At 40.5% G+C, this 22,703-nt stretch overlaps 1 protein-coding gene across 1 annotated transcript in view; it reads right to left on the bottom strand.

Annotated features, from left to right (window-relative positions):
• Positions 1–22,703, bottom strand: part of AMPH (amphiphysin) — a 241,956-nt gene that overhangs the window by 164,004 nt on the left and 55,249 nt on the right. Inside the window, exon 2 of the mRNA XM_075826928.1 lies at positions 6,416–6,496. Coding sequence (XP_075683043.1) covers positions 6,416–6,496 — 81 coding nt within the window. The remainder of the gene's footprint in view (positions 1–6,415; positions 6,497–22,703) is intronic.

The following is a 22,703-nucleotide window of genomic DNA, read 5'->3' on the forward strand; positions in this document are numbered from 1 at the left end:
AAATAGTTCAAGAAGCTGCAGAAGGGCCAGGAAACCAAACGAGAAGAATCACAAGAAAGGATGAACAGGAAAGGCAGGTATAAATAGACAGAGGGCGGGAGCTAGCTCCGTCTGGCCAGGCTGTGATAGGCTCTCCCACTCCTAAGCCTGCCATCCTGAGTGGTGGAAGATGGAGTCAGTCTCACAGACATAGAAGCAGGTGCAGACTGATTACCTATGGGCGTTGACACAGAAGCTGTGCCTGGCAGATCCTTTACACTGCTGCTGTATTTATGTACTGACCTTGGTTCTGTATTTATATACTGAGCTTTGTTATGGTGCTGTATTTATATACTGAGTTTGGTTCCAGTGCTGTGTGTATGTATGTATATATATATATATATATATATATATATATATATATATATATTTATAAAAGCTTGGTTCTGGTGCTGTATTTATGCACTGAGATTGGTTCTGCTGCTGTATTTATGTACTGAGCTTTGTTCTTGTGCTGTATTTAGATGCTGAGCTTTGTTCTGGTGCTGTAGTTATGTACTGAGCTTTGTTCTGGTGCTGTAGTTATGTACTGAGCTTTGTTCTGGTGCTGTATTTATGTACTGAGCTTTGTTCTGATGCTGTAGTTATGTACCCACGGTGCTGTGTATATGTACAGAGATCGGTTCTGGTGCTGTATATATGTACCGAGTTTGGTCCTGGTGCTCTTTTTATGTACCAAGCTTTGTTCTGGTGCTGTATTTATGTACTGATCTTGGTTCTGGTGCTGTATATATGTATGGTGCTTTGTTCTGGTGCTGTACATGTGCACTGTGCTTGGTTCTGGTGCTATATGTATGCACCGAGCTTGGTTCTGCTGCTGTATTTATGTACTGACCTTGGTTCTGGTGCTGTATTTATATACTGAGCTTTGTTCTGCTGCTGTATTTATATACTGAGTTTGGTTCTAGTGCTGTGTGTATGTATGTATATATATATATATATAAATATATACACACACAAAAGCTTGGCTCTGGTGCTGTATTTATGCACTGAGTTTGGTTCTGCTGCTTTATTTATGTACTGAGCTTTGTTCTTGTGCTGTATTTATATGCTGAGCTTTGTTCTGGTGCTGTAGTTATGTACTAAGCTTAGTTCTGGTGCTGTATTTATGTACTGACCTTGGTTCTGATGCTGTAGTTATGTACTGAACTTTGTTCCAGTGCTGTATATATGTATGGAGATCGGTTCTGGTGCTGTATACATGTACTGAGTTTGGTCCTGGTGCTCTATTTATGTACCGAGCTTTGTTCTGGTGCTGTATTTATGTACTGATCTTGTGTCTGGAGCTGTATTTGTGTACTGAGCTTCGTTCTGGTGCTGTATTTGTGTACTGAGCTTGGTTCTGGTACCATATGTATTACTGTGCTTCTTCCAGTGCACACAGTGAATATTCATGCCTATGATGCTGAATGTGCACAAATAGGTCTATAATTAATAAGTGTAGTATAGTGAGTGCAGGTAGATATGTATGTAATTTATCTGCATGTATGCACTGCAGATTTTATGCAGCATGTGGTCAGGATTTTTATAAATCCTATATACTTTGCTATCCTTCCTCTATCACCCTATAGTGCGTATGGGGGTGCTGTTTCATTGTTCAGCTCAGGCAGCAGAAGGGCTAGGTGTAACTGTAACTCTGATGGCCTTTTTTATAATCAGAAAGATGTGTTTTCTGTAAATACTAGAACCAGATTAAAATACATAAAATGATGATATTTCTGGGACATTATGTCTGTTTTATACATAAACTAATGACCGCTTTAAGGCAATATGAATACAATTACAGATTATAATCACATTATCAAAAACAAAAATCACATCTTTTGATGAAACAAACAAGATGGGATGGCAGATATTCCAAATGTGGCTTTCTCCTAGGCTACATAAAAGATTTATACATAAAATTAGATATTCGCCTGAGCCTGAAACAAAGGACATCACATTTAGCATTTTAGTTTATGTTTTAATTTCTTTCAATAGTGGATAGTTAAGTCCAAACTGATATAGATGCAAATAGCATTATGGGGTGATTCATTTGGACCAGAAATTTAGTAAAGTCTATTCCAAGATTAGAACTGGTATTATATGGCCAGAAGCACTTAGGGTTAAAATGAAGCACTTGAACATTGACATGGATCTAAGTCTCTGTGTCCCCAAGTCATGAAAGGGGTTAATGAGCGCTCCGCTCCCCTGACAGCCATCATTAAAACATTGGTGGTTCAATGCAAACAGAGATGTAACAAGCAGAGATGTAACAAACTGTCCGAAAAGCTGAGAATGCATACATGCAACATGTGGTTAGCACTGATATGGGGGCACTGGGGCTGGCACTGCTAAGGGGGTATTGTGGTTGGCACCATTATAGGCGCACCGTGGATAGAACTATTATTGGTGCGTATGACTAACTGTTATAGAAGCATGTGGCTGTGACTATTTTATGGGGGCTTTATTAAAGGAAACTTACTATGGCTAGAAAATTTAAGCATGTGAATACATGAATCTGTTTCCATGCACAAGAACCCTAATTCAACAAATTCCTGCGTACTCCCCTGATGGTGCTCCATAGCAAATTTTCAGTTGTTGCTGACAAGTTTTATAGTCAGTGTTCAGCCCTATGGCAAAGTTTAGTTCCCAAGGTAGAACCGAGAGATGGAGAAAAAAAATAGTGTCCATCTCCCGTTCTCCTCAGTGTACCAATGGGGTTGGGTCTCTCCTTTCTCCCAATTCTATTCCCTATATTCATACAGCACTGTGTAAAACATTTACACCATTAAATAATGTAGACCATTACAATTTCTATACACAGCTGTAAATAATATACACAGTTATGCACATAATTTAGAATATAATAGAGGCCTGAGAGGTTTCCATCTAATCCAAAAAATGTAGACTTTCTATACTATACTGTATAAATAGACGACTGAGCATAAATTATAATACAGGTATCAATTGCACTTCTCTATTTAATAAATCTTTGGCCAAGTACCTGACTGTATAAAGCATTTAAAACATTTTAAGCTTTCATTTATATTATGAAGAGTCTTGAGGGAGAAAATGTTATTTATCACAGAGTATAAATAGATTATCCATATGCTCTTATGTACATTTCTGAAGCATATTTGCATTTCTTGAAAACAAAATCAGCCTGAACACTGATTTACTGTAATATTAGAAGTAGACTTTTCTAAAAAGAGGTAAACTATATTACAAGTAGTTTGGTAACCCTGAATAACTGTTCAAACTACTGTATGAGTATCATTTAAAGGGAAAGTCCACCTTTGCAACCATTTTTTTTTTAATTTCTCCAATACTTCTAAGATAGATAGATAGATAGATAGATAGATAGATAGATAGATAGATAGATAGATAGATAGATAGAATTCTTTGTTTACACTCTATTAAAATTCTGTGTTTGTAATATCATAGACATGCTGTAGCTTGAAGTTTAGAACTGTGTTCCCCCTAACCATCTTTTGCCATTGATGGATGGATGGATAGATGGATGGATGGATGGATGGATGGATGGATAGATGGATAGATGGATAGATGGATAGATTAGATAGATTAAATATATTAGATAGATAGATAGATAGATAGATAGATAGATAGATAGATAGATAGATAGATAGATAGATAGATAGATAGAACAAAAGTATTGGGCTACACCGTTTAATCATTAGCACCTAGCCATGCAGTCGCCTTTACAAACATTTGTGAAATAATAAATCATTCTTAAGAGTTTACTGATTTCGATTGTGGTACTGTAATAGGATGACACCATTTCAACAAGTGAGTTTGTGAAATGTCTTCCCTCCTAGATCTTAGACTATCAACTGCAAATGGTATTATTGCAAATTGGAAGCGTTTAGGAACCACAGCAACTCAGCCATGAAGTGTCATACCTCGTAAAGTTACAGAGAAGGGTCGCCAAGTGCTGAGGCACATAGTGCAGAAAAGTATCCAACGCTCTGCTGACTCAATAACTAAAGAGTTCCAAACCTCCTCTGGCATTAAGATCCGCACAAAAACTGTGCTCCAGGTGCTGCATGGCATGGGTTTCCATGACCGAGCAGCTGCATGCCAGCCTTACATCACCAAGCACAATGCCAAGTGTCGGATGAAGTGATGTGAATCGATGGACTCTGGGGCAGTGTAAACGTGTTCTGTGGAGTGACGAGTCACGCTTCTCTATCTGGCAGTATGGATGAGTCTGGGTTTAGTGAATGTCAGGAAAACGTTACCTGCCTGACTGCATAGTGCCAACCGTAAAGTTTAAAGGAGGGATAATGCTATGGCGTTGTTTTTCAGGGGATCGCCTATCTTAATGCTTCAGTATACCAAAAAGTTTTGGATAATTGTATGCTTCCAGCTGTGTGGGAACAGTTTCAAGAAGGACCTTTTCTGTTCTGTGAGCCAGGCCCTCGCGTCTAACTTGAGTGTCTAACATCACGTGTCTAACCGCACTTCTGTGTGAATGGGCAAAAACTCCACCACACACACACACCACAATCTTGTAGTAAGCCTTCCCAGAAGACTTGGCGCTATTAAAGTTGCAAAGAGGAGATCAACTCCGTTTTAATGGCTATGGATTAGAATGTCTCATAAAAGCTCCTGTAGGTGTTATGTGTAGGTGTCCCAATACTTTTGTCCATATAGTGTAGATAGATAGATGTGGGTTTGCATATACAATAGTTTGGTAATTATCAATTAATAGAAGAACTTAGCACAGCTAATTGTATTTAACAGTAATTGCAGATATTCATCATCAAGTACCATAACATGATACACAGATTCTCTATTCACGGATAAACCATTCCAGCTGACATTGCAATTATGTGGGGTTAAAGCAATGAAAACATTGCTTTAATCTCTGACAAATGAGCATTGCGGATATGGCAATTAATATGCATTTCTGTGCCGGAAAAATGACATTGCTGATGTAGCACATGAAATAATTGTGGCCCAGCTAGATCTGAAGCTCACTGGCAAAACAGCATGGGGGGAACCGTGGTTGATTGAAATGCTTAACACATCAGCGATTAACTTCTGTGTGCAATACGCTATGGAAAAGTGCTGTCTTGTGAGCAATGCAGTGTTACTGCTAGCATAGATCTAACCAATGTATTTGTCAATACAGAGGTCTGTAATACAAGTTATAGTCGTTTTTTAAGGATTATAAAAAATATAACGGTTTTCTTCCAAAAACAGCACCGCTCCTGTCCATGGGTTATGTCTGGTACCACATCTCAGCTCCATTGAAGTGAATGAGGCTGAGATGTAATGCAGTACCACACACAATCTATGGACAGGCGTGGTGCTGTTTTTGACAGAAATCCGTTCTTTTACGAATTCTACTCAACCCGTTTAATATTCAAAGCAGCCAAAAATGACAATGAAATTAGAGGAAAATTACAAAAGGAAGGTTGGTTGTGCATGCAAAACTGGAAGAAAAAGAAGCAATTGTGCACCAAGAAGTTAAGGAACTTAAATATTGAAAAAAAGACATATCTAAATCAGAAGTCCATGCAGCCAGTGAAGTACATAGAAGAGAAGGGGCCCCATAACAAAGTTCAAATTGGGCCCCTTTATGGTGCCGGGTTTAGCCAACCAGAACAGAAAGGTCTGGAGTTTGTTTCTCCCCTCCATGCCCTTTACACGAACCTTGTTTGCCTACAATACCGTTCCTTTTTAGAGGGGAGACTTTAAAGTGGTTTTAGGCACCCAATAGCAAATGGGATAGGACTAACCAGGGACGGGTCCCAACTGACCATTGGCCCTTTAGCAGCTGCATGGTTTTCCCCACCTAGGACATACGACCTTGCATGCCGCAGCATAGCAACAAAGAGTGTAGTGATCTATGGACAATATATTATTATGTATTTATGTGTATAGTGAGTCAGGGTCCTTTTACACTGGCCAATTTTGTCCGTAACAATAAACACTGATCAACGAGACAGCTCGTTGATCCGCGTTCATTGTTACAGGCAAAATTTGCAGGTGTAGAAGGACCCTGACTCACTATACACATAAATACATAATAATATTTTGTCCATAAATCAGAATGTATAATATCCTACGGGGCGGCATGTGACATCAGTGGCTGTTAGGTGGTGGGCCTAAGTATAGCCTATGTATCATAGTTCAGGAGGTATATGATACACTTGCAAAATAGTGTTGACGGCAGATCCACGAAATAGGAATAAATAATATGAATAATGCCATTTTTTTTGCTATATAATGTTGTTTTTGCTGTATACTTTACCGATTTCTTCTTTTTAACCCTAAAAAGTGCGCCTATGCCAACCCTTAATAGGATTGTATTGCATACATCTGTTACATATGGGTTAATGCTTACAATAAAATAGACGCATCTTACCTCTTGTCTTTTGAAGTTCTGCACATATTCTTCAAATTGCTCATCTTTCGTTTCGTCTGCTTTTCCAAGCTTTTGAAGTACCTGAAAAGAGAAGAACATGAAGAAAAAAATAGGTGAAAAAAAATTGATGCAAAACGCTTACAGTCAGAATTCTTTCATGAAATTATATTACCTCTGACAAAAATGTAATGTAATTTGTGCTAAAGATATCAGGCTCTGGCTTAATAGCCCCTAACTGTGCCCACAATGAGTTACCATAGAAGCATGTATATTAGAATTACCTTCCAACAACTATGTTTGGCAGCAAATACAAAATGAACATATGTTCTTAGGATTATTCAATAATAGACAGTATAAATAAGGACAGTCACACAGTTGTAACAATAACCTTCCACATTATGCGGAGTCAATGGGTCTCCCTGCTGGTGGTAGTGCATTACATACTGTATCACCCCCATCCTGTGACAGGATGACCCTGGGGACACATTTGTTCCTTTTTTATTAAGGGCTTAGGCACACATACACTGACCCAGCATGGTGGCATACTGAATGGCTATGTTGCTGTTTTACAAACCTATAGGCACCCTGTGTGCCGCCATATGGTGTCTAAATACCACACTATATTGTCCCATAGAAGTAATGCTGCCTACCACATTTTTTTCTCACAGATTTTCATTGTTCAGGAGTAAAAACCTCATAATAAATTCGGAGGCCACAGAGGTACTGTATGCCATGTGTATGAGGCCTCACACTGTGGTTCCAGTAGAGAGGAGTAGCTATGTTCACAATGCCCATAAGGAAGTGAGACGATGCCAACCCTCAGTTGACTCTACCTTTTTTATATTCTCCATAGTGGGGGCAGGGTCTGCTTTCATGGTATGCACTTACAAGAGCTAATATGTTATAATTCAGCTGATAGGCAGGGGGTGCTAAGGGTCGGACCCCCACTGATCAGGATAGGCCATCAATAAAACAGTCCCGAAAATCCCTTGTAACATGATACATGTATATGTGAACAATTCTTTGATATGCCACTGTGGTAGGCGGTGGTTGGCCATCATGGTCAGGTATTGCAGCAGCGGTGTGAAGATGTGGGAACGAGACAGAATTAATAAGGTGATTTTCAATATTATGCTGGATGAAATAGTAAAAAGGGAGCTGTGTGGCATCAAAAATCATAGCTCATATGGTCCTTTAAATTCCCTCAACTTGAAAAATATTCTATCATGTTTGGCAGTTACTGCATCATATTATATTAGAACAATGTGGGTGCTTCCAGTTGGCTTTATAACGTAGGCTGAAGATGTTAAATTCACTTAGCTTTTAACTAGCCATAATTTAATTTAAATGCTGGGTATGTAAAATGAATGATGTCCTGCTACTGAGAGTTAGACAAATTACATCAATTCCCTTAAGTATGTTTAGTTGCCTTTTATTTTATTTGTGTCTTGCATGAACACAATGATACAGTTTTTGTAGTCATACCAAGTAATGGGTGGGGGAAGGGAGCTGTGTATCACCACTTCAGAATAATAATAGGCAGAAAAGAACTGAAGTGTGACTCACGCTACAGGGAATGTTATGCTACTGTCAATTCTTCAAACAGATCTAATGCAATAAAATAAATCCAATAGACCTGTGAGTCAAATAACAATGATCCAAATAACAATTCATAGGTATTATTGTTTTACCTTTGTACAAAGAATAATTAATAGTTAAAAATATATGTCTGTGACGGCTACTTTATAAAACATTAACAAAGCAGTTGTGTAAACATAAAGCGTAGATCCAGCAAAACTAACCTACTGGTATGTATAAAACGTGACTTTTATTTTTCCATGTTAAAATCCACGGCTACACTACATGGCAGAAGGTAAAGTTTGCTTATGCGTTTCAGACAGTCCTTAATCATAGCCCTTGTTGAGAGAGTAGAGAAAAGTGTCTAAACCGTTAATAAATGTGGCACACAGCATGAATGTCAGAACTGTGGCTCAATTTGAGCCGGAATTCTGGTGCATTTTGAATAGTAAATCTGCCCTGCTGTGTATAATACACTGCCTCATATGCATAATATTCACGTCTATATTGCTACTACCCAGAATATTTGTCTTGGTTTACTAGGAAATTATGTATTCATCTTTGGTTGTTTCTATATATGTGATATTTAGACACTTTTCAAAAATCACCGGCCCACACTAAGGTGTATGCTATGATTAAGGACTCTGAAACACGTAAGCAAGCTTTACCTTCTGCCATGTTGTGTAGCTGTAAATTTTAACATGGAAAAAAAAGCTTTATACATACAAGTATGTTTGTGTTGCTGGATCTACACTTTTCAATTAAACTGCTGAAACTGTTCTACTCAGGATATATCCCTGTTTCAAACCCTTGTTTCGGGTATCCTAGCCTATAGGGGTGAGCTGACTCTCCTGCTTTAGTTTTTTCTATTAACAAATCATTTGTTGCATTTTTTAATTATGTGTTATGACATGTAAGGTTTGGGTGACACAACAACATGAAGTTGGTAAGAATCATGCTAAAATCACAATTCAGAGTTGTTTCATGTAGGGGAAAAGAGTTGTAAGTGAAATAGCAACTCTCGCAAAAATACCAGATTTTTGGAGTAGCTTGGTACTTTGTTTTCCATAGGGAATAATTGCACATCATGATTCACACATTGAATATTGGTGTAAAGACTGGATTTACACAAATTGGGATGGATTTTCTAATTCTGTCTTAAATCTAAACAGCTTAGAATTAGACTAGATGTGCCATATTCACATGTGGCTCATGCTGGATGTTAAATTTAGTAACCCTTTGGACACTTCTGTCTAACTAAATACCACCTCTTGGTTGGCTCACTTTAGACCACTTTTTTTTCGCCCAAATTATTGTTGCATCTTAAAGCACGCCCTCTTTTCTGCTAAGCCACACCCCTTGACAAGTGAGTTGCACAAAGTGTCTAAAACACTTAATAAATGTGGCGTACGGCTTGTGCACTAGAACTCTGGTGCATTTTGAGTAATAGATCTGCCCCAGTGTTTACGTCAGGTTTTTGTGACTTTTTCTCATCTAGCTTTTAGTTGCTAAAAAGGTACCGGCCAGATGTTTGCTGGTAGTCAATACAAGAGTATAAAGTTCTTTACACACAAAGATTTTTTGTTTGTGGATTTTTTGGGGTGTTTTATGTGTGAGGGAGACCTGCTTAAAGGTATTTCCCGCTGTGGACAACTCCTCTTTATTTGTCCTATGTCCTTGTGGGTTAACTTATCTCTGGAGGACTGTCTACGTCAATTTCATACATCAGCGGATGCTCTAAAATATTTTTTTAATAACTCTATTAGTTAAATGCCATATGTGGAACAAGGGGTTTACAGCAGAAAACCGCTAGGATCCAATGTGGATACAAGCAACAAGCATAGTTGTAATTCTTGATGTAAGGTGCACCAGTCATGAAAAATTATTTCGCTCCTGCTTCCACCAGCCCCAGTGACCATTGGTTGATCGCTTCCTACTCTTTACCAGCAAATCCTATCAGCACTCTATGGTTCTACAGCACAAGCAATATTTGCAGCACTGGTGATGATAAAATGTTAATTTATTCAATATAAAATAAAAAACGCGTTTCACTATGAATTGTCCTGGGAAATTTTCATCTTTTTTCCACACCATCACAACAAATTACAAGATACTTTAATCAAAATGAATCATTGCTCTATACGGATTATTGTCAGCTTGATTAACAAACATGTATTGTTACGTATAAAAAAAGATGTCTGAACTTCTGTAGCTCATTAACACGCCTGACTAATGAACCTTTTAATGGGCAAGGAAATGAATTCCATTAAAATTCTTGCAGATGAAACGTGTGCTCGGAACATCGGTTTTGCCATTTCAGACAATCCTAAATACATAAAAATTGGGAATGTGGATAAATTATATACAATGTGCCATTTCATCTACTCATGGTTATGGCTCATGCACTCTAACATACAGTATTACTGCTACATTTTGTACAGATCGGTAATAGGGCTGTCATAGATTAACATAGGGCCACCATATGTCTTCAATTTCATACGGAGAAATTCTCCTCTAGAACTACTAATAAAGGGATGTACAGCCCCATTGATCAGCCGTATAGGCTCTGTACCTTATGCATGAGTCCTTATAGAAATGTGAGGATATGGTGTGTCAGTGATAACTGCAGACATTAGTTGGAATAATATGTAGTCCTCGGTCAAGTAAATGTGTTAATAATAATGTGCTAATAATTTTTTATCAAATTAAGCTTACGATATAGGTTGTAAACTAAAATCTTTGGAAAAATCTTTCAAAAACAACAATTTGAGATAGTTAAATCTAATGAATTCGTAAAAGTTCTTGATTTTGCAAAAAGTCTTTGCTTTTTTTTATGAAAGATGGTAGTGGAAGATCTTAAAGTGAATATCCCCAATCTAAAACCAGATTGTTTTAAGGTCTAACCTTCTGTGCTTCATTTACATTCACTTTATGTTCTTTATGATAAAAATATCCACTTATCTTCCTTTATTAGGGAACTAATTTACTGCAATACTTTTAAAATAAAATGTAAATTAAAAAAATAAATTGCTACATGGTGGCCTTTTGACCCTTTTGACCCTTTTGAATCTTTAAATAATCATGTAAACTGTGCAGTGAAATGAGTCCATGTACTTAGTATAGTCTACAGTCACAAAGAATAAATGTTTCACAGCACTACAGGGAATAAACATTTCTTTGCATTCATTCATGTGATGAAGTCCCTGTGGTCTGACCTAGTTACTACGTTCCGTATAGAACAATATGCTTATTCATGAAAGCAATGAGTAGAAATGTTACTGATATTTTTAGTTAAAAAGTAAGTTTGCTCTGCTGCATAACAGAGTAGTCGTTTATTATGTAAAAAGGACACTGAAGGTGTAAATGTAAAAACCACAGGCTCACTCATCAGGCGAACACTCGCCATCTAAATCATTATTCAGAGTCTCACAGTCAAGATTTCCCTGGGCAAAAGACTTCAAGTGGGTTTACACAGGCAGATATAGTATGTGCCCATAAGGAATGCCGATCGCCGATAATTAAAAATTGATTAGCGCTCGTTTAAAGGCCCTTTGCACAGGCCAAGGTAAACTGTTAGGGACTAACTATCTGGTTCTGCCTGAACTGTAAAGATTCTTTACTGCTGTCATGTCTCTAACACAAGAACACATAGTATATAAAAGTACGACAAAGTCATAATTATGATTAGTAGTTACAGCATTGTCAAACCAGGGTCAACGGAAGGAACGACGGAAGGAAGGAAGGAAGGAAGGAAGAGATTTGTTTATCTTTTTAAAGATTTACTGCATGTCCTTTTTTACCTCTGTCCACCACTTTAAATATCCAGGATTACTTTCTCCTCTTAGTTTATATACGCTGTCCAAGATTTCCACTTACAGCAAAATAGAACGTTTAATTTCCAGAGTTTACCCTAAAGTAGGAATTTTCATACAATATGATCCCGTCTTTTTCCGGTGTGTTCCTTGAACACCAATGACTAAGTATTATTAAGCAAGCTATGAATAACAATTGCAAAACGTAACATTTTAGGCATTTGACATGTTAATAATGTTACTAATTTTTCAAAAATTTTGGTGTACTGTATAGAGAAGTCTGTGATTTATCATAAACTGTGAAACTCGGTGTGCAAAATTAAGTGAGAGCCGCATAAATATTCTTGAAATTTACCTCTGTATAGGATTGAAGTCCCTTTCCGATTTGTAAGAGTGTAAATTATATAGACCTTTTAACAATATGCAAAAGGCTGAAATCACACCTCTCCTCTTTTAGTTTGCCTACTTAATAGAGTCTTTTTTTGAAGATTCTTGTGAATAATTTTTTTACTTATCTTCCATTTTATTAAAAGTGTGGAGAATTTGTGCAAACTGTAAAGAAACCATACCCTGGGTGAAAAAAACCTTCCCTTAGCAATAAAAAATACTTTGTAAAAAAGTTGAATTTAAGTGATTTTGAATCTGCCCCAAAAATTATGAACAATATCATGTTTACAATCCGCTATATAATGATTAATCCATTGAAGAAATATCCCAAAAAAACGTGTATGCCTATAAGATGTTTAACCATAATTTTTGTAGCAGCCTGTAAACGTTCATATTTTTGGACATCTGGTATCATAAACATCCAGATTCCAAAAGCCCAAATATATTATCTACTTCACGTTACACCCTTTTTTTGCAACATCTCTCTATTCCTTGCAATCTCATCCCAGCCAACAGGTGTTGGAGTTGACTTACATAGTAATATAAACTTTGGAAAAGAAAGCTTTCCATATTAAAAATTAAATGCGAGCCCGCTACGAGCCTGTTTACCATTCCAAATGAAATCCTTCAGTATGAACTCCAAAGTTTCAAAGAAGCAATCCGGAAATTTTTGTTATTTTTTTGCACATACCATGCTAACTCACCAGAAATATTTTAGAAGTGTCATTTGTTTTATCTCAGCTGAGTTGCATCCGTGATATCACCTCATATTTATATTGTGACTGTGCCCCAGTGGACAAAGCAAGGTTCATAAAGGCATGGTGGGTGAGTTTGGTGTTGAATAACTTGACTGGCCGCACAGAGCCCTGACCTCAAACCCATCCAACACCTTTAGGATGAACTAGAATGGAAATTGCGAGCCAGGTCCTCCTGTCCAACATCAGTATCTGATCTCATAAATGCTCTTCTGGATGAATGGGCTAAATTTCCAGCAGACACATTCCAAAATCTTATAGAAACCCTTCCCAGAAGAGTGGAAGCTAACTTCATATTGATGGCTATAGACTTAGTATAGATGTCATAAAAGCTTCTGTAGGTGCAATGTGTAGTGTAACACCCATGGCCACGGGCCGTCGGGATTACTCTCCTCCCGAGGGCCGCAGCCATGGATCTGTGAGCACTGGCCCGCATCTCCTCCTCAGGAGACGCCAGTGCTCACTTCCGCTTCACTCTGCTGTGTCCCGTAGGGTGCAAGCGCACGCTCGTGCCCGGACTTAAAGGGCCAGCGCGCGCACCTGAAAAGTATGTAAAATTAGCCCATCATCGCCCTGGACTATAAGAACGGCCCTGCTCCTGCCTTCATTGCCTAATAGTTGTTGTGTTTATCCGTGTTAGTCTTTGCAAATGGTCCCTTAGTGTTTTCCAGTTCCCAGTGTTCCTGTACCTGCCACCTGTATCCTGTAATACCTTGTTCCTGTGCCATAGAGAGTTGGAGTCGTGTTGTGTCATATACTACGCCTTTTGTGTTACACCGGGCCTGGTGTCTGCCTGCTGACAAGGTCCCATCCGAGCCTGCTATCGCTACTGTCTGAATTACCACAGGTACCCTTATTCCAACTATAGACATTGACTTGATATCCTGTTGGCCAGCTGCTATCCCGCTATGGCGGTACAGACCAGTGGGTCCACATACCCACAGAACGTGACATGTGGGTGACCCAACATAGTGTATGTGTCTAATAGGCAGTCTCATAGATTCAAACTCCGATATCTGCAATTTTCATTAATATATTTTACAGTACCACATACATAAATACTACCCCCACACACAATATCCTAACAATATATTTCCGGCCTGTGCTCGTATACCCCCATAGCACTTGAAAAAGAACCTGCACTCCTTGGAAACCTCCTAAGATGCTCTCTTCTTACATACCACATTACTAATTATACACCCATCTTTACATGACCCAATTCACATAAATACCCATATTTACTCAGGTATAAATACACATATAGGTACACTTAGATTACTTAACTTTAGTTATGTTTTTTCCTCTTCCCATTTATTTGTAGAGATTGTCCCTATATTTTACTTCTGTGCAAACACAAACATAAAACTAACATGTCCTACCTGGAATTTGTCTTGTTATTTTATTATGAATATACTAATGACTTATGTAGCTTTTTATTTCTCTTCTATACCCAAATTATGTTTGTCACTATCAAAAATTGTTTGTACCGATTCATAATTCTATTGACCAATTACTAGAATACACACTTGTATTTGCTTTAATTTTTATGTTCTGAAATATGTAATTTAATCCTATTATCTAATCATCTAAATAGATTGGATTTTGTGATAAAAAGTGCAGTGTTCAAAAAAATGAAGGGAAAATATAAGCATCACAGTATAAACCTAAGTCTATTAAACTTCAGGAACATCAATATGTTCAGTTAGGAAGCATAAGCAATTGTAACTCAATGTCCCCTGCTTTGGTGGAAATTAAAGTGACACAAGGTGCACTGGAGCGGCATCAGCAAGACAACCCCCAAAAAGGGAATGGTTTTGCAGGTGGTGGCCACAGACAATTCCTCACTTCTTATCCTTGTCACTACTGGTAGCATGAGGCGGTAACTGCAGCACATTTAGTTTGCACAGGCAGTCAAGCTCCTCCAGGATGGGACATCCATACGTGTCGTCACAAGAAGGCTTGCTGTGTCTCCAAGCACAGTCTCAAGAGCATAGAGTAGATCTAAGGACATGGGCCATTACACGAGGAGAGCTGGACAGGGCCATAGATGGGCATCAACCCATCAGCAGGATATCTGCTACATTGTGCAAGGAGGAACAGGAGGAGCACTGCAAGACCCCAAAAAAATGACCACCAGTGGGCTACAGGTGTGCATGCTTCTGACCAAAAACTGTCATAAACAGGCTCCATGAGGGTTGCATGATGGTCCGACGTCCTGCAGTGGAACCTGTGCTCACAGCTTAGCACCCTACAGCTCAATTAGTATACGCCAAAGAACACCAGAATTGGCAGGTTTGTCATTGGTGCCCCATTCCCTTCGCAGATAAGAGCAGGTTTCCACTGAGCACATGGGACAGGCGTGAAAGAGTCTGAAGATTCCATGGTTAATGTTCTGCTGCCTAAAACATCGTCGAGCATGACCGGTTTGGCGGTGGGTCAGTGATGGTCTGGGGAGACATATTCTTGGAGGGTCGCACAAACCTCTACATGATAGCCAATGGTGCCATGACTGCTGTTAGGTACTGCAATTAAATTCTTGGGGCCTGTAAAGACGGGGTAGGGAGACAGACAGGTGAGCCCTAATCTACCCGCCACTCAGTCCCTGCCTACTTGCAATGGCCCGTCCTAGGCGACGGCGCACAACTGGGCGACGGTCCCTACTCTCACTATGTGCACGACAGACAGACAGACAAGGGTACAAAGAAGCTAAGGGAAATGGGGCAGATACCCACGGCAACACTGTGAGCTAAGACCAGTGAACGAGCCGAGTCAAACCAGGAGTGTACGAGGTACCAAACGCAGAGCAGGAGAGTAGTCAGTAAAGCCAGGGTCAATATGAAGCAAAAGACAAATAGTACAAGCAGAAGCAGCAGAGCCAGGAAACAAGCAGAATCACAGGCAAAGGAGAAGCAGGAAATGAAGGTATAAATAGACAGAGGGCGGAAGCTAGCTCCGTCTAGCCAGGCTGTGATAGGCTCTCCCACTCCTCAGCCTCCCAGCCTGAGTGGTAGAAGAAGGAGTCACTCTATCAGACTTAGGAGCAGGTGCAGACTGACTAACCACGGGCGTCGACACAGAAGCTGTGTCTGGCAGATCCTTTACAGGGCCATTGTCAGAGCTTACTCTTGTGCATAGTGCAGTGGGCCCTGGTTTCCTCCTGGTGCAGGACAATGCCGGCCTCATGTAGCCCAAGTGTGTAGGTAGTTCATGGATGAAGAAGGCATTGATGCCGTTGACTGGCCCTTATATTCCTCAGACCTGAATCCAATTGAGAACCTCTGAGATATTATGAATCAGTGCATCCGATGCCACCAAGTCGCGCCACAGACTGTCCATGAGTTCACGGATGCCCTGATCCAGCTGTCTCATCTGTGAGCATCGCTCGGACGTAGTCAGGACTGCATACAGGCACGTGGGTTCCATACACTCTAATGAGTCACATTATATGTTGCCGTGATAAAATTCACGCAAATTGGATCGGCCTGTGATTTAAATTTTTTACTTAGATTTTTGGGTGATTATGGAAGCCAGCCCTTCATTGGTTGATGATCTTGGCTTTTATTGTCTGTTGATATGTCATTTTGTTCTCAGCAAATTACACTATTTATATCAGTACAGTATTTCAACTAGAATCTTTCATTCATCAATATTCGATTTTTGAATTAAGTGTTCTCTTTTTATTTTTCAACATTTTATATATATACATATATCTATATATAATATATATATATATATATATATATATATATATACACCAGTAGAAAAAACTGCAGCACTCAAATTCAGTGTATAAATACCAGTAATGAAGGGTGCAAGCTGATAGTCCCGATCCAAAGACCATGTGTATATCCAAAAAGAAAATTCAGCAGCACTCCAATGATCAAGGTGAGTGCTGCTGGATTTTCTTTTTGGATATATATATATATATATATATATATATATATATTATAGTTATTTTATTGAATAGGATAATTTTTTGGCTTATTTGTTTTTATATTTCTTGCTGCATTATAGTGTACAGTATGTAGCAACATATAATTGCATTTGTCACCCAAAATAAATATTAATTATATCAAAGTATGCAAAGATTTTAGCTTCCTTCTGAAACCAAAATAAATGTAATTTCTGTCCTAATGTGTTAACATTGCTTTTTCTTTCATTTGTATCTGCTGACATGAAATAATCTTCAACTAAATCCACATGGTAACATGAGATATGAATAATCCTTGCCTTTTAGAGTGTTTAAACTCGACAGCACCAAAATAGCTTGACAGCATGTTTTTTTAGAAATGGTAGATAGTCCAGCAGATGTATTGTATCCACCTGAATTTATTACAGTGAAATTCCTGTTACATATAATTCTAATAAAATGAAACATAAATAAGATTCAAGCATTCTGACGTGCATTAAATGGGTTTTCTGGTTTAAAAAAATCCATTTTCAAATAACCTATTAGAAAATTCTGAGTTCATAGAGGGAAGTCTACTGTACTGGACTCATATATTAGCAAGAGTGGAAAGTGGCTACAAAGAGGCCCTTTTACACAGGCCAATAAATCGGGCAAATGAGCGTTCATATGAATGCTTTTTCTCGATCATTGTCCTGTGTAAACAGGGCATTGATCAACCGATGCACTAGCAAACTGCTGATTATTTTTTCGGTTGATCGGATCTTTTATGCAGCCGGAAAAAATTGTTGTTTGTTGGCAGCACATCCCTTGTGTCCGACCCCATACATTCCAATCATTGCTCCGTTTAAATAAAGTAAACAAGCACCAATCGACATGTCTTATCGATGAGCGCTTGTTAACCGAGAAAAAAAAATCTACTCGTGTAAAACCCCCTTTAAGCTAAACAGCGCACTGGGCGTTCTATATTAATCTGCAGTGCTCTTTGCCAGTTATTAGTTGATGCATTTGAACTATGGTCTGTGTGAATCAGTACTTAGCTGTCCTCTATATGGAATCCTCCCTAGACTTTGTACATAGTTCACCTTCATCCTCTGGTTTGTCTGCCTGGAAACTGTAGTCCTACTCCAGCTACTGACGTTTGATTATTCCTGACTATGCTCCTCCATTGTCCTTTGCATACCACGCCTGGAACTTGTAGTACACACCTTAATTTTTTTCTCTGGACTCTTTGCTTCTACGTCTGATACTTGAAGTACTACTCCTTGTGACTGTACAGTCCTACCGCACACCTGATTTTGTTCTCTGCACTCTTTGCTTCTACGTCTGATACTTGTGCTACTCGTAGAGACTGTATAGTTCTACCCCCTGTCCTTGTGTTTGCTCTATCTGCCTGCCGCCAGTTGGTGACTGTTGCAGGGAATCCCCAGGTCTTGATCCCCAGAATTAAGTCTAGTTATACAAGGAGAAGGGAGAAGGGAAAAGTTGTGTGACTGTAGAGAGATAATGACAATAAAATAAAAAAGTTTTATTAAATAAAGTTAATTAAAATCCAATGTAATATAACCAAGGAGTGCAGATGTCCCCTATTTCTGCACTCTGGACCAATAGGTCCGTGTATGACAAGAGCAAGAGAAGAACAAGAGAAAACAGTGGTAAGTATTGACCTAGATGCCGTCAACCATGCTACACGGAACCTGTGTGCAGCGGACGTGGAGAACGGTGAGTGCATGAGCCAGTGAGTTTAAATAACTCACAAACACGGCTATTGGTAATTGACTATAATTGTGTGGTCACCATTCATGTTTCCCCATTGAATGGGCTAAAAACGACTCTGAGAGGTATACATTGGAAAGATTAAAATTGTTACCAAACACCCGACGCGTGTTTCGACGGCATTTCCGGCTCCTTCTAGGGGTGATGACCGCCATATAGGCGGCCCTCATATAGGTGTAATTTTGATTGACAGGTCAATATGCCAATCACAAAAGAATATGCTAATTGCATCGTGTCAGTGTGTTCTGTTGAGAAACCGAGCGATTGACAAGATCTCTAGCCAATCAGAAGGAATTAAGTTGGTAAGGTTGGATTGATGGAGTTCACGTGGAAAATCCATTGGCTCTCTCTTCTCAGGAGTGCCTCATCCAGACTACCACCCCTAATGCCTAGGCTCAACTTACAGATACCCCAACCTCTGAGAGTGGTCGAATCCAAATAATGTCTGTCTATCGGGGTAGGGGAAAAAAGGGTTTGTTGCGAACTTTGCTGTCATACTCATTTTTATCGAAGTTGACAATGGATCCTACGTGTTCCCTAATACAAACCCTAAGTTCCCTTGTAGTCAATCCATACGGTTGTTTTTTGTAAACACGTTATCACACTACTCATGAATCTCTAAAATGAATTGTTTATCAAATTTTCAAATATCAAAATTTTCTAAAAATTTTCTAAATAATTTTGTGAAATAATTATTGTGATATTGTAAAGGATCTGCCAGACACAGCTTCTGTGTCGACGCCCGTGGGTAATCAGTCTGCACCTGCTCTGAAGTCTGAGAGAGTGACACGATCTTCTACCAGTCAGGCTCGGAGGCTGAGTAGTGGGTGAGCCTATCACAGCCTGGCCAGACGTAGCTAGCTCCCGCCCTCTGTCTATTTATACCTGCATTTCCTGCTCCTCCTTTGCCTGTGATTCTTTTCTGTTTCCTGGCTCTGCTGCTCCTACTATGATTATTGACCTTGCTTCATTTTTGACCCTGGCTTTACGGACTACGCTCCTTCTCTGCGATTTGTACCTCGTGCACTCCTGGTTTGACTCGGCTCGTTCACTACTCTTGTTGCTCACTGTGTTGCCGTGGGCAACTGCCCCATTTCCCTTAGCTTCTGTGTACCCTTGTCTGTTTGTCTGTCATGCACTTATTGAGCATAGGGACCGTCGCCCAGTTGTACGCCGTCGCCTAGGACGGGCCGTTGCAAGTTGGCAGGGACTGAGTGGCGGGTAGATTAGGGCTCATCTGTCTGTCTCCCTACCCCGTCATTACGTCATTACATAATCACAGGCCCATATACCTTTTCCACCCTGGTCCCTGACACAACTATGGACCCCCTTGAGACCCTGGCTCAGCAAATGCAGGGCCTCTCCCTACAGGTCCAAGCCCTGGCTCAGAAGGGCAACCAGCATGATGCTACCCTGGTAGTGCCCCCCACCTCACCTCTTGAACCCCACCTCAAGTTGCCTGACCGGTTCTCAGGGGACCGGAAGACTTTTTTCTCCTTTCGGGAGAGTTGTAGGCTCTATTTCCGTTTAAAGCCCCACTCCTCAGGTTCTGAGAGCCAGCGAGTGGGTATAATTATGTCCCGGCTCCAGGACGGGCCCCAAGAATGGGCCTTCTCCTTGGCTCCTGACGCCCCTGAATTTTCCTCTGTTGATTTTTATTTTTCCGCTCTCGGGCTCATATATGACGAGACTGACAAGACTGCCTTTGCCGAGAGTCAGCTGGTTACACTATGTCAGGGTAAGAGACCCGTTGAGGAGTACTGTTCTCATTTTAGGAAGTGGTGTGTAGCTTCTCGGTGGAATGACCCTGCCTTGAGGTGCCAGTTTAGATTGGGTCTGTCGAACGCCCTGAAAGACCTCTTAGTTAGCTATCCCTCTTCTGACTCCCTAGATCAGGTTATGGCTTTAGCGGTACATCTTGACCGACGTCTCAGGGAACGACGACTGGAACGTTTTTGTGCCTTCTCCTCTGACCCCCCCCATGATGGCTACCAAGGTTCCGTTGCTTCATTCTTCCACGGAAAACTCGGATGAACCTATGCAACTCGGGGCCTCAGTCTCTCCCCAACAAAGTAGAGAGTTCCGCAGGAAGAATGGTCTCTGCTTCTACTGTGGGGATGACAAGCATCAAGTGAACGACTGTCCTAGGCGTAAGAATAAGCAGCCGGAAGAACTTCCGCGCCTAAGTGACCATCGGGGAGGTCATTTGGGCGCACAGGTATTTCCCGTATATATGAAACCTAATAAGATCTTGCTTCCCTTTCAGGTCTCTTTTGAGGGTAGGTCTGCCACCGGCAGTGCCTTCGTGGATTCAGGGTCTTCTGCTAATATTATGTCTGTGGAATTTGCTATGTCTCCAACTATGCCATTGATTGACTTGCCTAAACCTGTCCCGGTAGTGGGTATCGACTCCACTCCTCTTGCTAATGGTTATTTTACACAGCATACCCCTGTTTTTGAACTCCTTGTTGGCTCCATGCATTTGGAGCAGTGCTCTGTACAGGTGATGCAGGGATTATCGTCCGATTTGGTTTTAGGCCTTCCCTGGTTGCAGATGCATAATCCCACGTTTAACTGGAATACTGGGGATCTTACCAAATGGGGTAATGAATGCATGACGTCTGTTAATTTTATCTCTCTCCCTGAGGAGGTGAACACTCTACCTGAGTTTATTCAGGACTTCGCTGATGTTTTTTCTAAAAAGGCCTCCGAAGTGTTACCTCCTCATAGAGAATTCGATTGCGCAATCGATTTGGTACCAGGAGCTAAGCTCCCTAAGGATAGGATATTTAATCTCTCTTGTCCCGAACGTGAAGCCATGAGAGAGTATATCCAGGAATGCCTGGCCAAGGGTTACATTCGCCCCTCTACTTCTCCGGTAGGTGCTGGCTTCTTCTTCGTAGGGAAGAAGGATGGTGGTCTTAGGCCGTGCACTGACTACCGAAACTTGAATAAGGTCACTGTAAGGAACCAGTATCCCCTTCCTTTGATTCCTGATCTCTTCAATCAGGTTCAGGGGGCCCAATGGTTCTCTAAGTTTGATCTACGGGGGGCTTATAAACTTATCCGCATCAAAGAGGGGGATGAGTGGAAGGCTGCGTTTAACACGCCCGAAGGTCATTTCGAATACCTCGTCATGCCCTTTGGGTTGTGTAATGCTCCCGCGGTCTTCCAGAATTTCATAAATGAGATTTTAAGAGACTACCTGGGGGTATTTCTTGTAGTGTACCTTGATGACATACTTGTGTTTTCCAAGGACTGGTCCTCCCACATTGAGCATGTCAGGAAGGTGCTCCAGGCCCTTCGGGAAAACAAACTGTTTGCTAAAACCGAAAAATGTGTGTTTGGGGTGCAGGAGATACAATTTTTGGGTCAAATCCTCACTCCTCATGAATTCCGCATGGACCCTGCCAAGGTTCAGGCTGTGGCTGAATGGGTCCAACCTGCCTCCCTAAAGGCGTTACAGTGCTTCCTGGGGTTTGCTAATTATTACAGGAGATTTATTGCTAACTTCTCGGTCATCGCTAAGCCTTTTACGGATCTTACTCACAAAGGTGCTGACCTCCTCCACTGACCTCCAGAGGCGGTCCAGGCTTTTGAGGTCCTTAAGAAGTGCTTTATCTCAGCCCCTGTGCTGATTCAGCCTAACCAAATGCAGCCATTCATCGTGGAGGTTGACGCCTCTGAGGTGGGAGTGGGTGCTGTCTTGTCCCAGGGTACCAGGTCCCTCACCCATCTCTGTCCCTGTGCCTACTTCTCCAGGAAGTTCTTGCCCACTGAGAGTAACTATTATATTGGCAACCGCAAACTCTGAGCCATTAGATGGGCATTTGAAGAGTGGCGCCACTTCCTGGAAGGGGCTAGGCACCAGGTAACGGTTCTTACTGACCACAAGAATCTGGTTTTCTTAGAATCTGCCCGGAGGCTAAACCCGAGACAAGTTCGATGGGCGTTATTTTTTACTAGATTCAACTTTTTGGTCACCTATAGGGCTGGGTCTAAAAATATTAAGGCTGATGCACTGTCGCGTAGCTTCATGGCCAGGACTCCTTCGGAGGAAGATCCTGCATGTG

This window comes from Rhinoderma darwinii, chromosome 5, assembly GCF_050947455.1.
Source record: "Rhinoderma darwinii isolate aRhiDar2 chromosome 5, aRhiDar2.hap1, whole genome shotgun sequence".
Classification (NCBI taxonomy): domain Eukaryota; kingdom Metazoa; phylum Chordata; class Amphibia; order Anura; family Rhinodermatidae; genus Rhinoderma; species Rhinoderma darwinii.